The 17,362-nt window shown below is 39.6% G+C and overlaps 1 protein-coding gene across 23 annotated transcripts in view; it reads left to right on the top strand.

Annotated features, from left to right (window-relative positions):
* Nucleotides 1–17,362, top strand: part of NCOR1 (nuclear receptor corepressor 1) — a 115,222-nt gene that overhangs the window by 6,052 nt on the left and 91,808 nt on the right. For all 23 annotated transcript variants that reach the window (XM_025278962.3, XM_044939185.2, XM_025278959.3 and 20 more), the window contains 2 exons: nucleotides 10,307–10,484; nucleotides 13,897–14,030. In XM_025278962.3, the coding sequence (XP_025134747.2) occupies nucleotides 10,377–10,484; nucleotides 13,897–14,030 (242 nt within the window). In that variant the 5' untranslated portion in view covers nucleotides 10,307–10,376. The remainder of the gene's footprint in view (nucleotides 1–10,306; nucleotides 10,485–13,896; nucleotides 14,031–17,362) is intronic.

Below are 17,362 nucleotides of genomic sequence, written 5' to 3'. Positions count from 1 at the left end.
AATTTTTGTTCTAAGTAGTAATCGTCATGACTTTGAACTTTTGTTCAAAGACATTTAATTTTGTATTACTTTTGATTAAGTTCTTTTAATTGAGCTTCGAATAACAATGACTTTTATGTATTTGAAATGAAACCAAAGCTTGTGCTTTCTAGGAGTTACAGCCTAAAATACGCACAGTGTAAATATGCCAGAAGTAGGGAGTGTGTAGTCCATTAATGGTGTGTGTCTATGTGTGTGAATGGGGTGGGGCATAAACTGAGCAGGAGGGGAGGGGTAGAAGGAGAAGTTACACTCTATTTACACAGAACCATTTTAATGAGTGAAGGAGGATATGTTATTTTGAAGTCTTTTCTGTTTATTATAAGCAATACATTATTTTTACAGAAGTTCAACATGGAAGTTTTAAGATATAAAGAAAGTGAAAGCATCACTTCCTAGATGTAATTTGCTAAGTGTTGTGTATTCTTTCAGGTTTTTTCCCCATGTGTTATGTAGTGTTCTATATTATGAGACCTTAATATGCTCTTCTGCTGTTCCTAGTTGGTGTTTTTAGAGCTACTTTGGTCATTAATAGCTACATAGTATTCCACTTATGAAAGAAGACAGGTGGGTTTCCCTTGTGATTGAGATGGTAAAGAATCTGCCTGCAATGTGGGAGACCTGGGTTCAATCCCTGGGTCGGGAAGATCTCCTGGAGAAGGAAACCCACTCCAGTATTCTTGCCTGGAAAATCCCATGGACGGAGAAGCCTGGTAGGCTACAGTCCACGGGGTCGCAAAGAGTTGGACACGACTGAGCGACTTCACTTTCACTTTCAGACCCTGACCAGCACTGAAAATTACTCTTTAAAATATTTTGTCAATTTAAGAAGTGGGGAAAAAAGTGATTCTAATTGGCCTTTTATCAATCACTATTGTTGTTGAACATTTTTTAAATGGAGGGAGTTGTATTTCTTTTAGAAATTATCTGCCTTTATTCTTAATTATTTTTTGGTTGGATTATTGGTGTTTTTCGGTTCTTTAGGTATTAGGGTGTTTACGTTTTACATATTTGTGCACACCTCCTATCCCCCACCCATCCTTCTGTAGTATTCTGTAGTCAGGTATAGTCAGCTGCAGTATTATGTAGTAAGTATTATTATCTGTAGTATTCTATAGTATTGTTAACTGTAGTATTCTGTCATCAGGTATAGCCCACTGCAGTATTGTATAGTAAGTATTATTATCTGCAGTATTCTGTAGTATTATCTGTAGTATTCTGTAGTCAGGTATAACCAGCTGGGATTGTGCTGGTTCTGTGACCTTGGGCACATTACTTAACCTCTGTAAGCCTTAATTTCCTTGTTTGTAGAATGAAATGGAGATAATGTAAATGATATTTAACATAGAGACTGGACAAGGCAAGTGTCTTCATCACTGGTCTGTATACGACTTCTGGGTTTCATGCTCTACTTAGACCTTCCTCACTCTAAGATTTAAAATATTCATCCGTCTATTAAACTGAAGAAGCAAAGTGAGAAGTATTAAGTCTAGTGTGCCACTGCTTGTTTTAAAGAGGAAAACTAATGGATACACATTTGCTTTTATATCATAGAATGTTTATGAAAGAAAACCCAGGACACTAGTATTGTTGGTTGTTGTAGGAAGGAGAGCTAAGTGACAGAGGCATGTGAGTGAGAGGAAGACTTGACTGGATACCTTTATGCATTTTTAAAACAAAGAAGTCCTCAGATTTTAATTTTTAAAGGTTTCTTTTTCTCTTCAGTTTTCTTTTCCTTTTTTTAAAAAAAAAACAACAACTGAATTTTTGGGCTCCATCTGGCATTTATTTCTAGTATAGGAAATGAGGTAGATGTATATTCTGGGGGGGATAGGAGGTGTGTATGTTTTTTCCCTGAAATAACCAGTTGTGTTCGCACCATTTGGTGAATAATCCAGCCTTTGCCTCAGTTACTAGATTTGTGCCTTTTATCATTTGCTAAATATACTTAGAACTTTTTTTTGGTCTCTTGTTATATGTTATGATATTCTTTAAATTACTAGTTTATAGTTTTTATACTGATAGGGTTAGTCATCTGTTCATTGCTCTTTTTTTTTCCAGACTTTGACAATTCTGGTCTGTGTATTCTTCTGGATGAACTTTAGAATCATTCTGTGAAGTTCAAAAAGAAATCTTGCTGAGGTTTTTATGAATAGTGATTGGCAGTATTGAATTCATGGGCTAATTTTAGGAAAGTTGACACCTTGTGTACTTCCTGTTATAGGAGTCATAGGAATAACTCCTATCCTGTTATTCAAATGACTTATGTTCTTCAGTAGATTTTCAAATTTTCCTTCAAATAAGTTTGCACATTTCTTACTTCTTTTGTCCAACAAATGTAGTAAGGAATCAAGCAGAGAGTTTATATTCTAGTGGGGGAAGTAGAACAAACGAATGCATTTCAGATTATGATTAGCCTATAAAGGAACAAAAGGGTAACTGGAGGGTGGCTGGGATAGGCCTTTCTGAGAAGATGGCATTTGAAACTGAGACCTAAGTTTGAGGAGTCCTAGGCCCCATGGCGAGCCAGGAAGAGCATTCCAGGCCGAGAGTACAGAAGGACAAAGGGCTGAGGCAAGACTGGGCCTGGCACCAGTGAGAGGCTGGGGGGAAGCTCGAGTTTCGGCCTCCTGAGCAGTCAGGGAGGAAGAGGCCAGTCAGCGGGGGCTCCTGGGCCACTGTGAGGAGTTCCGGTTCTGTCTGTAGTGAATGGCAGCCCCCAAGGAGTCTTGAGCAGGAGAGTGACATGTTCTGAATGATGGTTTAAAAGACTAAATTTAGCTTTTTTTTTTTTTTTTTTGACATTTGGCTTTTTGAGTGGAGAAAGTGTTGAAGTGGGAAGTCTGGTTAGGATGAGACTGGGGGTAGTGGGGCTGGAGGATCTTGGGAGGCTGTGGGTGGGGGCATGAAGGAAGGGTAGGACTTGCTGTTGGAGTGGGTGTGTTGAGAGCTAAGAAAGAACTGTTAGGTGGGGAGCCATGTGGGAGAAGAAGAGATGGCCGCTACCTTCACAGGTCTCTGGTTTTGTTTATTTTTTGTTTGCATTTTTTTTGGTATAGAATTCAGTACATTTACGGAGAAGGCAGTGGCAACCCTCTGCAGTACTCCTGCCTGGAAAATCCCGTGGACGGAGGAGCCTGGTGGGCTGCAGTCCATGGGGTCGCTAAGAGTCGGATATGACTGAGCAACTTCGCTTTCACTTTTCACTTTCATGCATTGGAGAAGGAAATGGCAACCCACTCCAGTGTTCTTGCCTGGAGAATCCCAGGGACGGGGGAGCCTGGTGGGCTGCTGTCTGTGGGGTCGCACAGAGTTGGACATGACTGAAGCGACTTAGCAGCAGCAGTACATTTAAGTCAGTTTCTCATTTACCCTACTTTCTTTTAGTATCTACCTTAGAAGTTGTTCGTTAGCCCTGTTTTGTGTTGCTTCCTAACCTTTACAGCCTCTCTCAGTGGGAGGCAGCAAAATACGTGATCTTTAAGATCACCCTGAGATAGGAAACTGTCTCGGGGAAGCTCCTCAGCCTCGTCAGAGCTTCACTCAGGAGAATCGTGGAGCTTGTGGTTTAGGTGAGCGCATGCTCGCCACTGCTAGTGCTCTGCCTGCGATGCAACAGAGACTTGGTAAGTGGCCACCTTATTACTCCCCTTCAGAGTGTCGTCTTGATTAATCCTGGTCAAGCAGCTAAAGTGAAAGCATCTGATCTCAAACCTCTGTTCTTTGTGTTAATGGAGGAGAGGGTTGCAAATGTTGTCCATTTTGACTTTGAAATATATTAATTTTCACGGCAGGAGTGAATGTTGTCAATTTAGAGAATTAGGTCAGTACAGTGCAGCCACATGGCAGAGTCCTCAGCTCCCCAGTGCTGTCTCCTGCCGCTCACTGTCTGGGGAACCTTCTCCCTTCTCGCCTTGGTAGGGATAGAGTAGTGGTGGTGTTTTCATTTCAGAATTATCTATTGAACATCTGGAATCTTAAGATTAATGAAATGATTATGCCCATATTAATGCATTCGTCTCAGTGCCCTACTTTATTGGGCATAGGGTAGTCTAAACTAAAAGGTCTTTTGCTTTAGCTCCCCTTCATCTGTCTTCAGGTGAGATGTCATTATGTCAGAGAGGCCAAAAATAAAACACCATGTTAATGGCATTCCCCTAGAGTAGCTTCTTTCTCTAGAAGGAAGAATGTTCTAGATTATTTTACAGGAGAAATCCTGTTTGGTTGGGAACCAATGACAGAGCTCACTGGGATGGTTTCTAGCTATCTTCTCTCCTGGAGGCTGGACCAGAGATAGGCTCAGATGGGCTTTCTCAGAGGTAGTTGGGTACCCCAGGGGGCCGTCTTAGCCTCTCCTTGCCTAATGTGCATTTGGAGTTGGGCTGAGCTGAGCTGCTTTGTGAGAATCAGTGATACCTGATTTACCTCAGTTTAGAATCGGCGTCTGTGGTGTCATAGAGGTCATTCCCCCTGCCACACTTTTGTATCAGAAAGTGTTATTTGATCCTTTAAAAGAAAATTGAATTGTGTACGTTATAGGGTCCTTTATCTGCTTTGGTGAAATACGGACTTCACCTCTGTTGTGACCCTTGGTGAAGTCATTCTTGCTCATCTGAAGAGGCCTCTGCAGTCCTGCCACAGCGAGGTATATTTTTAGCACTTTTTCCAAGATAGCCTAGGCCACCTTGAAAACCTATCCAAGTACGTTTTGGTTATGCAAAGATTGTAGGCCAAAAGCCAGGAGTTCCTGGGGAGAAGGAATTTTTTTTTTTTTTTTAGGGTTGCATTTGAAATCTTATTTTGCAAGATCAGTTTCCTGTTGAGTCAGTTTTTGTGTTTGTGAGTGTGTGTCTTTATTACATTAGTATGGGAAGATTCAAAGGAAATTTAATAGACTGACTTCATTTTACTGTATTTTATTACCTGTTTGTGAAATATTGGAGGCTAGTTCTAAGTTTCTCTCTAAAATTCAGATAAAATGTGCTTCTGTCACTTACACAATGACATCTAGTTTTATTTTCACCCTAAAATACAATTAAATGTATTGATATGAGGGAGTTGCACATAAAACCTTGACCAGGTTTCTTAAACATTTCACAGAATTTTTACAGTCCATGAATTAAGCATGTAACTGAGTTAGAGTTTTGAAGCTAGGAACTGAGCTTAAAATTGGAAACTGCCATTTAAGGTTTTCCCTTCCCCTTCAGCCAGATTCTTTTATTTCATTTGTTTGCAAACTGTCAGTGTTCTATGGAAGGTGTCTTGGTGAGCCAGGACTGGAGTGAGGGTCAGAGGCGGGACGGGGATGAGGAGGCTGAACAGAGACCTAGTTTCCCTGTTCTCTCCGAATCTGAGTATTTCTTCTTTGGGTATTTTATACGTTTGGCTTCCATGTAAGGTTTTGAGGAGACAGTGCTGGTTAAAAAACAAAAAGGTCTGAACTATTGCTGTACATCTCATGGATCAGTTTTGAGGAAGGAGGTCAGCTCAGAGTAGGCTGCAAATTGCAATTATTGTGACCAGAGGTGGGGCCCGTTGACCCGTAAGTTTGTATCCGGTAAGGGCTGATCTCTAGCTTTGCTGGTGTTCTGTTACCCACCTGTGTTGGGTCGATAGTAACTGACTTGATCTTTAAAGTATTTCAAGTTAAACTTCACTAAAACCACATCAGAAAAATAGGATGTCATGAAGGATTGGTTATGATAAAAGGGAAACACGGACCAATTATTTTACATACATCTGAGTATGTGTTGTACTCAGGACTCACCATTGCTGGAAATAAAAACAAAACAACTTCAAAACAACACCATACAGCATAGATTTCTCGTCATGTAAGCCATTGTTGGAAAAAAGTTTGGATGACCTTGAGCTAAGATCTTTCCTTTTGCGTCTCCATTCCATTTATAGCTTTATTTACTTGGGATGTCTGAGTTGGAAGGAGAGCTCAGAGACCTCAGATCTCATAAGCAGGGGTGCAGATCAGAATTACTTGGAAAACATAAAATATTTGTGAACATTCATACAGTGAAATGCATTACAGCAATAGAAAGAATGAAGGTCTTTATGAACTCATGAAAATGATTGTCAAGATGTGTTAAGATCTTATGTAATAAGAGCAAGATATTGGACAGTTACATATCCACCACGGTCCCATTTATGTAGGGGGCAAAGTGTGTGTGTAGGCATTCTTAAAGGAGACTTCGGAAACTACCAACTTTGGTTGCCTTCTGGGAAGAGAACTGAGTAGAGGCTGGGGACAGGGGTGAGAAGATTTTCCCTTCTGTATTCTGTGGTACTTTGAGAAACTCTGAGATCATGCATATAATATATATTCCCCAAAACAAAACCAAAACAACCTCCCCTGTCCCTGGCTGGCTTTTCCCCTTCCACTGGCAAGTGCAGGTGTATCCGAGGAGAGCGCTGCCCAGGTGGTCTTGAGGGTGGTCTTATCTATCTCAGCTCCTCAGAGTAGCTCACTCCCTGTGAGAAAGCAGCACAGCGTCACAGGAAACACTAGCTTCTCCCATTTTTGCCATTGATGATTATGATATAGAGAAATTTTAAAATTTCTCTGTGCTTTCAGATTCCTTATCTGTAAAAATCAGTGTTAGTTGGGTAAACCTGAAAACCTCCCAATTCTTAGATTTTCTAACTTTCGTGCCTTGGACCTTGGCGGGAGCAGGCAGGAAGCAATCAGCTGGCTCTTGCCATCTTCTGACCCATTCTGATGATTAAGGAGCATGAATGTATTTTTAAAAGCTTTAAGAAAGGGTAAGAAGGGAATATAGTAGAATATTTTTAAAATTTGGAGTAGAAAAGGTCTTTGGAAAGATGGAATGAGTTGGGAAGGCCAAAAGAAAATATTTGTACCATGCAGGTCACACACATGGCCAGCAGAACCCCATGGCCTCAGTCACCTTCTCCCTCACTCTTCCTCTGCCTCCTCATTTCGCCTCAGGGTTTCTCTAGTTTCTCTCCACTGAATGCTCTTGTCTTTTCAAGGCTTGGGCTCAAAAGTCATCTTAGAATATAATGTGTTACCCAAACTGGAACAGTCTTGAGAGGGAAATGGAACATGGTTAATAACTGCACGGGGACAGTAGTTGTAAATTGGGTGTTTCAGAAAATTGCGGCATGTGGTCATCCTGGCTTTTTACCTGCCAGGCATGTCTCCCTTCCCCTTCTCCAATCCTGTCTTATTTATAACACTTTATCATAGTGCTTGTGGTTACTTCATGTCTGTGTCTCCTCAAAATAAGATGCCTGTCTTGGTCCCGTTCTGTGCCCGCATTTAGAGCAGTGTTGACGTACAGAGTATACAGCTCAGTAGATGTTTGCTGAATATGTACATGATGTTTCTGCCTTTAACCTTAAATTCTTGTGAAGATATGATAGACATACATGAAAAATCAAGTGGTAGTGGTGTATGCAAATTATACTTTTATAAAACAAAATGTTCTCATTTATAAGAACTTTTTTGTGTCACGTTGTAAGTAAAATTTTTCATTAGCTAAACTTTAAAAAATACTTATTTTTGACTGTGTCCGGTCTTGGTTGTGGCGTGCTCTCTCTGCAGTTGCAGCAGGTGGGCTTAGTAGCCCTGAGGCATGTAGGATCTTAGTTTCCTGACTAGGGATTGAACCTGTTTCTCCTGCATTGCAAGGAGAATTCTTAACCACTGGACCACCAGGGAAGTCCCTCATTAGTTAAACATCTTACAAAACAAATTTCTAAGCTCTTGTATATTTAGGGCAGCTTCTTGAGAAACTGCCTCAAGCATTCATCTTGGATATGTCTATTGAATAACCAAAAGAATTCCTAGAAGCCGAGTTGCTGTGGTAGAGAATGTGCATATTTTCAGGGCTGATACTGCACAAATTGCTATTCTTCTTTAGAAAGCAGTCTGTACCCAATTTACCAACACAACAGTCATGTTGTGAAACTACCTTTTCCTCCAAACCCTCACCAACACTAGGCATTATTTTTTTAAATATTTTGCCAATTTGTTTTTTACTTTTCTTATCTGTATTCAGATTGCCTTCATTAATTTTATTTCTTTTGTTAATCCCATAATTCTATCATGTTTTCATGTTTTATATTTCTGTTGTGATCATTTTTTCTTATTTTCTTATATATATATATCAGTATATCTAAGCAGCCACTAATCTACTTTCTGTCACTATAGATTTGGCTGTTCTGGACTTTCGTATGAAAGGAATCACAGTCATTTATGATTGGTGTCTTATACTTAACATTATGTTTCAGAATTTGTTCAAGCTATAGCGTGTATCACGCTTTGTTTTTTTTTCATGGCAGAATAATAATCCCTTTTGTGAATATACCCGATTTTATCTATCAGTTCCTCATCAGTTGATGGACCTTACATTTAGAGTATTCCAAGGTTTGTGTAGTTATTTGGGGACTTAAGTTGAGATCTTGTGATATTAAGATGTAAACACTTATTCCACCTGTATTAAGCAAAGAGGACTCACTGTGAGACTACGTAGGCAGTTGAACAGGAATCCGGGGAGAAGGAAAGAAGCACAGTACCTCCTCCTGCGAGCTGATTCTGGAGCACAGTGTCGGAGGCAGTTCCTGGTGTGTCTCGGGGGCACCCCTGCTCTTTGCATCCTGTTCTGGCCCGTGTCTAGGCTGACGTCCTCCACTCCTCTCTAACTGCTCTGACATGTCCTTTGACTCATCTTCACTCCCACTCTGACCACTTGGCAATAACTGACCTCCTCAGTTCAGATACCTGGAGGGGAATCTGATTGATACAACCCTGCCCCATAGAGTGGTTCACTTGACACAAACATTGGGTTGAAGCCACACTTTGACAGGGCCAGGGCCTCTAGGAGGAGTCAGGGACCTGGCGCGACCCACCTCTGTGGCTGTCAGTCTGTCTGGAGACGACCTAATTCTCTAGGCCAGCGACCATCACACTTGCTGGTCTCAAGACTCCTTTTATACCCATAAAGATTACTTGGGACTCCAAAGAGCTTTTGCTTATGTGGATTATATATGTTGATATTTACCATATTAGCTATTAAAATGGGGAAATTCAAAAGATATTTATTTAAAAATAATATAAGCCCAAATGTTAATGTAATGTATTTTCCAAAATAAAGCAAAGTTTGAGAAGAGTGACATTGTTTTACATTTTTGCAGACTTCTTCAGTATCTGAAAAGAAGATTGCTTGATTCTCATTTCTTCTGTGTTTTAGTCCTGTGATACGTTGTTTTGATGGAAGCTTATGAAAAAAAGCTAGCCTCATATAGATATATAGTTGGAAAGGGGAAGGGTATTTTAATAGCCTTTTAAGATAACTGTGGATATTCTTTGATATCATACCCAAACCAGACAAGTGGTAAGGTTTTGAAGGTTAATTACTGTGTGGAATTTGCAGCCATATCAGTAAACCTTTCATATTCTGTCACATTAAACATTTATTGGTTTGTCTTGAAACTTATTGTGGTAAAATGTTTTGACTTAAAATGTTTTATTTATGCATAATCTTATAATTCTATATTGGTCATTTGGAAAATATTGATTCATTGAGTTATGCAGATCTTTAAATTTCATTGTGTAATATCAAAACCTCAACATTTGTTAATATCACCACCAGTCTTGCTGGAAAAGTCTTTAAATGTGGGGAAGCTGTCAGGCTAATGGTGGCGGATACAGGTTTTTTTGAAACTCTAATTTAAAAAAAAGGGGGCAGTAGTTTTCTTGAAGTGATAGGCTCTCGTTTTTCTTCCTTGAAAGCTTTTCTATCCCTAGTGTCTTCTTAGGCTGTCATTCTGGGGCCGAATTATTGAATAAAGACAATATTTCCTCTGCACAAACACTTAACCTTATAACTATTCCTGAATCCTTTTAATAATTGACTTTTTACAGTTTTACAGCCATAGATTTTTGTTTTTGTAATGTTTAATATTTGTGTCTCAGATAATTATTGAAAGAAAGGTATTTACTGAGCTGCTGCTGTGTGCTGGCTCCTGAGCTAAGATTTTATGTGTTCACTTTATGTAGCTACTGGTTTTATTTGTGATATGTTAAAGAACCTTCTTCTCAGTATAGAGGAAAAGACCCATTGCTGGTTTTAAAGCCCTTGTAACTTCTGTTATATTGAGTAAGTATTGATATACGGGAGAAAGCTTTTACTGATAATAGTGGTTTTGTTTATGCAGCTATGGTTTTAAGTTATTAGAAGCACTCTTGGTGAGTTAGTTCTTATCATTTCTGTTTTTTCCCCATCCTGTACAGGTGATTTCCTAGAAGCATGAATGTTTGTTGCACTTGATCTCACAACCTGGTGAGGACATCCTTACTGATAATGTCAAGTTCAGGTTATCCTCCCAATCAAGGAGCATTCAGCACAGAACAAAGTCGGTATCCTCCCCACTCTGTTCAGTACACCTTTCCCAGCACCCGCCACCAGCAGGTAAGGAACAGACATTTTGCAAATTGCACATGTATTCTATGTTTCTCTCTACTTTTCCTATATAATACATTTGTTGATCAGAAACCAAACACAATTATATATATGTGTGTGTGTGTATATATTTAATGGCAGGAACCGTTCTCAAAGGTTAAGGATTAATTATATTTATCTTCTTAGTGTGGCTTTATACCAGATTCCAGGAGTTGGCCATGTCTCTGCTTCTGATGGTAGGAGTTGTTGATAGAATGTCAATGACCTAGAGTTTCTAAGTTAAGACCTATGTAAATGTGCCAGGTTCTGGTTGAGCATTAAGCTGTATGGAAGACTTGGTGTCTTGAGTGAGAGCCAGGTCTTGAGCTTAGATTTTCTATATGTGTGTTCATGTAGCTACTGGTATTATTTGTGACCTATTAAAGAACTTCTACCTTCTTGAGAGATTTGATGGTAGGAAGATGAGTTTGTGTGATTGTTTTACCTTGTGAAAAAGATGAAATTACCAGCTTGGAGCAGGCCAGGGCCATGGGTGTAAGCTTTGAAAAAAGAGATGGGAAGAGATGAAATGGTCATTAGTTTCACGTTTTTTGCAGATGCCCTTTTTGGTTGAGGAAGTCACTCTCTACTCTTCGCTGGGGTTCTTAACCGTGGTTAGGTGTTGACTTTGGGTTGTGTGTCCTTACTGCCTCAATGCTGTTCATCTTATTACTGATTTCCTAGCTTATTGTTGCTGCTGCTGTTTTTAAATCAACTTTGGGTTTAGTTTATATATAATAACATTTCATTGTATGTGTACATTTTGACAGCTTCATACACCTATAAGACTACCACCAAAATGGAGAGAGAGAGCATTTCTGCCACCCCAGGAAGTTCCCTTTTTCCCTGTCCAGCTCAGGCCCCCTCCCCCACCTCCTACAGACCTCAGCTCCCAGGATACCCATCTGCTTCCCATCAGACAGATTCCCTTTGTCTTGAATTTCATATGAACGCTTTTGTCAGTGGCTTCTTTTCTGTCTCATATTTTTGAAATATATCTGTGTTGGGCACATCTTGGTAATTTCTTTTTATTGCTGGATATGGATATACCACAATTTGTGTATATATCCAGTCACTTAGTTTTCAGTGTACAGATCATGAACCTCTTTTGTCACATTTATTCCTAAATATTTAGTATTTTTGTTGGGTTGTAACTGGTACTGCTTTTTAAATTTCAGTCTTCAGTTCACTGCTGCTATGTATGTTAATCTTGTATCCTGCAAAATTACTTGTTACTTCCTGCTTTTTTATGAATGCCCCAGGATTAACTGTGTAGATGATACTGTAACCTGAGAATAAAGACAGCTTTGCTTTTCTGTTTCCACACGAGGTGTCTGTTCTCCTCCTTACTTATTGCACTGGCTAGAAGCACCCCCCCCCCACCCCACCCCCCCGCCAGCCCCCCAAGTCCCATGTTGAGTAGAAGGTGAGAGTGGACGTTCTTGCCTGGTTTCTGATCCTAAGAGGACAGCATTCAGCCTGTTAGGAGTGTTAGCTTGGGAAATGTTCCCTCTCCCTGTATTTTCTTTTTTTAAAAAAACTAAAACTAATTTTATCTGTTTGTTTTGGGCTCTGCTGGGTCTTTGATGCTGCATGGACTTTCCTCTAGTTGTGGCAGGTGGGAGCTACTTTTAGTGGTGGTGCACAGGCTTTTCATTGCAGTGTTCTTTGTTATGGAGCATGGGCTCTAGGGCATGAGGTCTCAGTAGTTGTGGTTCCCAGACTCTCGAGCACAGGCTCAGTAGTTGTGGTACCTGGGCTTCAGTTGCTCTGGGGCATGTGGGATCTTCCCAGACCAGGGATCGAACTCATGTCTCCTACATATTGGCAGGTGGTTTCCTTGCCACTGAGCCACCAGGAAAACCCTATTCTCCACTTCTGAACTTTTCTCTTCTGGGGTATCTACTAAATGTCTTCTGTATTCAGTGAGGTTTCTTGTCTCTGGCTGGAGGAAATTTGAATGAGTTCTGGCCATGTGTAGGACTTCCCTGGTGGCTCAGTTGGTAAAGAATCCACCTGCAATCTAGGAGACCTTGGTTCGATCCCTGGGTTGGGAAGATCCCCTGGAGAAGGGGACAGCTACACACTTCAGTATTCTGGCCTGGAGAATTCCATGGACAGAGGAGCCTGGCAGGCTACAGTCCATGGGGTTGCAAAGAGTCGGACAGGACTGAGTGACTTTCACTCTCACTGGCCCTACGGGAGCTCTGGGAATTGCTTGTTTTATCATTCCAATAGTTCTTTCTTCGGAAGTTGTTCTTGGTCCAGCCTTTTAAAGACAGGACTGTGCTCTCCTTATGCATTACAGGTTGGAATTCAGCCAAGCACTTAAGGGAACCCAAATTCATATTTCAGGAAATCATTCTCTAACTCCCTTGGTGATTTGGTTCCAGATTTGTTTTCCTCTGAACTTGGAATATGTATTTGTCTGTTTCGTTCTATTCAGTGTTGCTGATGAGAAGTCTTTTTTCAATTATGATCCTTCTTACTTTGTACGAAACCAAGTTTTTCTGTCTTATGACTGATAGTTTTCTATCATTGGTTTTCTAAAATTCTGATTTTAATTTTAAATTTAATTTTAATTTTAAAACATTCTGGTTTAATGTTTAAAGTATGCTCAACTTTTCTCTTAGGCCCTTTGAAACCTGAGGAGAGGACTGAGTCCTTTCTAACTTCTGAGAAATGCTGCTTTTTTATTTCTTAGAATATTGCCTCTCACCTGTGGATGGATATTGAATGTTAGAGCCTTTCACTGTAGCTGAGATTTCTAACTTTTCTTCTGTAATTCCTATATCTTTGTGCTCTACTGTGTTCTGAGAAAATTCCTCAGTGCTGTCTTTGCTTGTATTTGCCCTTTACATGTGTCATTCAAAAAATAGGAAGATAAACATAAAAACACCCACCTAGAATGAGGGAAACTGTTACTCTAAACTAGCATGCTGATCTCTGGACCTCTGTTTCTTCACTTGTGACTATGCATGGATTTAACTAGATGGCTTCTCTGACCCTTCCAGCTTATCCATTTTAAATTTAAGATAGGAATACTTTTTAGGATTTCATATTGCACACATGGGTTTGAGATCCTATTAAGTAAATAATACAGATTAGGAGTTACTGTGATTCGTTATTAGAAGAATAAATCAAACACAGGTTGAACACGAAATTTCATTTTGAATTCTTTTGAGTGATACACAATTAATGTTGATTAATTGTGGTTAGGTTATGGGAAGAGAATTAGGTCAGTGAAGCATTGAAATCACCATTGCTGCTTCTTCCCATGCTTATTGGACTGTAACTGTCTTTGTACATTTGCCCTTGGTTTGGCTGCATGATGCTTTTTGCTTGTTGGTTAATAATTACTGTGTGACTATTTTACTACCAGGAATTTGCAGTCCCTGATTACCGTTCTTCTCATCTTGAAGTCAGTCAGGCGTCACAGCTCTTGCAGCAGCAGCAGCAGCAGCAGCTTCGCAGGAGGCCTTCCCTACTTTCAGAGTTTCACCCGGGTGCTGACAGGTAACAGGTTCTCTTTCGTGTTTTCACCCAAGACTGAACTTGGGGAGTATATGGAAACTCCACACGTGTGTCATTTATTTTATTACTTTCAATTCAGTGTTATATTTAGTCTTAATAGTCTTATTGTGATTGGTCATTTACAGTTGTATTTTGAGTGCTTTTATATTTGTTGACCTTTTGGAGTAGTTTTCAATAATAGTTTATAAACTCTTAAAACATTGTTTCCAGAATTCAGAGTTAATGCTGTACAGAGGGCAGTCCAATAGACCTAGATTTGAATCCTGGTCAGCTCCTGGGGCCTTGCTCACATTGTATAAGCTGGTGTTCTCAATTCACCCTACATATTAGGAGCACCTGGGGAGACTTAAGAACTTGATACCCAATCTTATCTCAGAATAATTAAATTAGTCTCGGGGATTAGGCCCAGGTCTTTCTTATTCACAGCCAGGGTTGCTAGTCAGTGATTTAGACTCCTCAGACCTTAGATTTCTACCTGTAAAAATGAGGATAACAAGGCATTGTCTGCAAAGGATAGTGGGTATTTTGTCAGCTAATGTTGGTCTCATCCATGTCAGATACTCATTCTCTCCAGTGTCCTTACTGTCTCTGCGGTCTTTTACTCAATTCCGCGCCTCCCCGCCCTGTGTTTTTTTCCCCATTCTCGCTCTTAATCTAAAGTATCTTGAAATATAATAACTGTCTTTAGTAAATCACCTTTCTTGAGTCCTCGTTTTAGCAATTTTATAAAGAACCTGATTTCCTATTTTAAAAAGTATGTTTATTGTTTAGGTTTTAAGATGGTAAAAAGTTTGAAATTATTCAGCCATGTTTAAAATCACTGTAAAATGCATTTCTTGGCGAAGATAATGGAGAGGAATCAGATCACTCTCCTCTGCTGTCTAGCAAATATACGAAGATAGTTTTTTTAAGAAAGGGCTAAAAATGCACCCTGAACATAAAGAAGGAAAGGATGCAGCCACTGCCATAAACTTGGAAGAGTGTTATTCAAGGAAGGAATGAGAAGAATCTTGCACAGCTTGGCCTCCTAATTCCTGCTTCTACTGTCAAAGAAGCAGTGTTGAAGAAAGAAAGGTTAGTACAGTCCTAGGATTTCTCATGATTCCCCCTGATTTGGGAAAATGCAAGTGCAAGTGGTGATGTGGTGATCAGTTGACTTAGGAATCCTCATTATGCCATCCTGTGGTAAGGATAGTTATAGGTGCCACTTTGCAAAGTGCTGAGCCAGAGCCCTCAGAACTGGTTACATGGCTGACTGGTGGAGCCAAGGCTAAGGATCACAGCCCCAGTTGAGTTTTCCCCTGACTCGCTCCATTTCTCTTGTTTCCTTAGGCTGTAGAGAATTATATAGAAAGCCATATCCAGTCCTCCATCTGTAGATAAATGCATACCAGGCAAGGTGGAGATGAGCAAGGAAACCGCACCCCCACTCCCAACCCCTATTCTGTACCACAGAGAGAGTCTGTGTAAGGCTGCTCATAGTCTACCTGAGCAGGAGGGTAAAGGATGCCATGAACCAGGAAAGCACACTCCTGCAAAGGAAGACTCAAGCAATGCACTGTTCCAAAAACAAAAACCCTTGTGTGTAAGAAGACGAAAAACAAAGAACATGCCCCATGAATGCTGTGCACTTAAGAACTTCAAATTAATAATGAAGTATTTAGAAACAAAATAAGACAACCTTATCAGATAAAGCGAGACTGGACATTCCTTTGCCCCCAGGGCCACATTTTAAATTCTGTGTATAAAGGGAGAAGGAACAAGGGATAAGATAGATGTGGCTGAAAGTCAGACCTTTGTTCTGGAAGAAAGGTCTTGAGATGATCAGAGTAAAGGCAGAAGAAAAGGACAGAGAGATCAAAGCAATTAGAAAGAGGTGGATAAATACGGAGGGCAAATTAATATCATCCAACATGTCATAAGCACATGTGTTTCCTAGGTGGAGAACCTAGTAAGGGAAAGAAAATGATACTCATAATTAAAAAAAAAAAAAAAAAAAAAAAACACCTTTTTTCCCTTTTAACATGAGGGAAGAAATCTGTAGGTTGATAGGACATACCTTGCTCCAGGAAAAATTTACACAGGATGATCAATACTGAGACAGATCCTGGTTGAATTATTATTAAAGTTTAAGGATAAGTAAAACAATCAGGAATCCAGCAAGCAGAACAAGTCCTCAATAAGAGAAAAGAATCTGACAGAGCAATAGCTACAAAGTTCTGAGGAGAAGAAATTGAGATCCAAAAATATTATATCAGACATGTTTAAAAGCAATAGGCAGACATTTTTAGACATGAAAACACTGAGTATTTAAAGCTTCTTGAAGAATTTCTCAGAGATGGAATCCAGTTGAATAAGGAATGGAAGCCATGGTCAAAGGATTACAGTAGCCGTAAACCCATTCAAGTGGAGGTTCCATATGAGACATCTCCAGGAATCATGGAATCATGGTTCCTTAGCGGATGTTAGTACTAAATTTTGACAAAGTAAAATAATATAAGTGCCCCAAATCAGAGATACGATAAGTATTGGGAGAATGTTTAAAGATATGCATTTGAAAAGTGTGCCTGGAGTGATTTGATGACTTCTAAAAAGGAAAACAGGTTAAAAGAAATTCTTCTCAGTGCTTTTCATAATTATTTTCCTTACCCTTTTCACTTTCACCCTTTAGAAAGAATTTTTAAGGAACTGATTTCTTGCAGTAAAGGAGTATTTAACTGGAATGTAGTAATTCCTTCCATTTTTAAACCTTATTTCATTTTTTCTCATATATGTATCTGTATAAAAATAAATCAAATATTCTGTATTTAAAAAACACTGTATGTGATTCTTCTGTTTTATTTTAACCTGTATGTCCATACATCCGTATGTAGAAATAAAGGATGTCTGGTAATGAAACTCACCCCTGATTACAGCTATTGCTATGTGGTGGGATTTGGGGTGATTTGCTACTTAGTTCTGTTAATATATTCCTGGAATTTTTTTGTTAGCAAATGTTTATTATTTTATAAACACAGCACTCACAAAAAGAGTTATTTCTGTGTGAATATCATTCATCATGTTTTCTAGATTTCACTGGAAAAATTAGCCCAGAAGGGAGTCGAAATCCACTCCAGTATTCTTGCCTGGAGAATTCCATGGACAGAGAAGCCTGGTGGGCTACAGTCTGTGGGGTTGCAAAGAGTCGAACATGACTGAGCGACTAACACACAACATCTAAAGTATTTGGATGTTTAATTAAGTAGGTACAGAACAACTGAGGTAGTTTCAGATACTATAAAAGAGAATCAGAGAATCAGATTTCTCTGATACTG

The sequence above is a fragment of the Bubalus bubalis genome, chromosome 3 (assembly GCF_019923935.1).
Source record: "Bubalus bubalis isolate 160015118507 breed Murrah chromosome 3, NDDB_SH_1, whole genome shotgun sequence".
Classification (NCBI taxonomy): Eukaryota; Metazoa; Chordata; class Mammalia; order Artiodactyla; family Bovidae; genus Bubalus; species Bubalus bubalis.
Note: the sequence above shows the minus strand (reverse complement) of the source record. Positions and strands in the feature narration are given on the sequence as shown.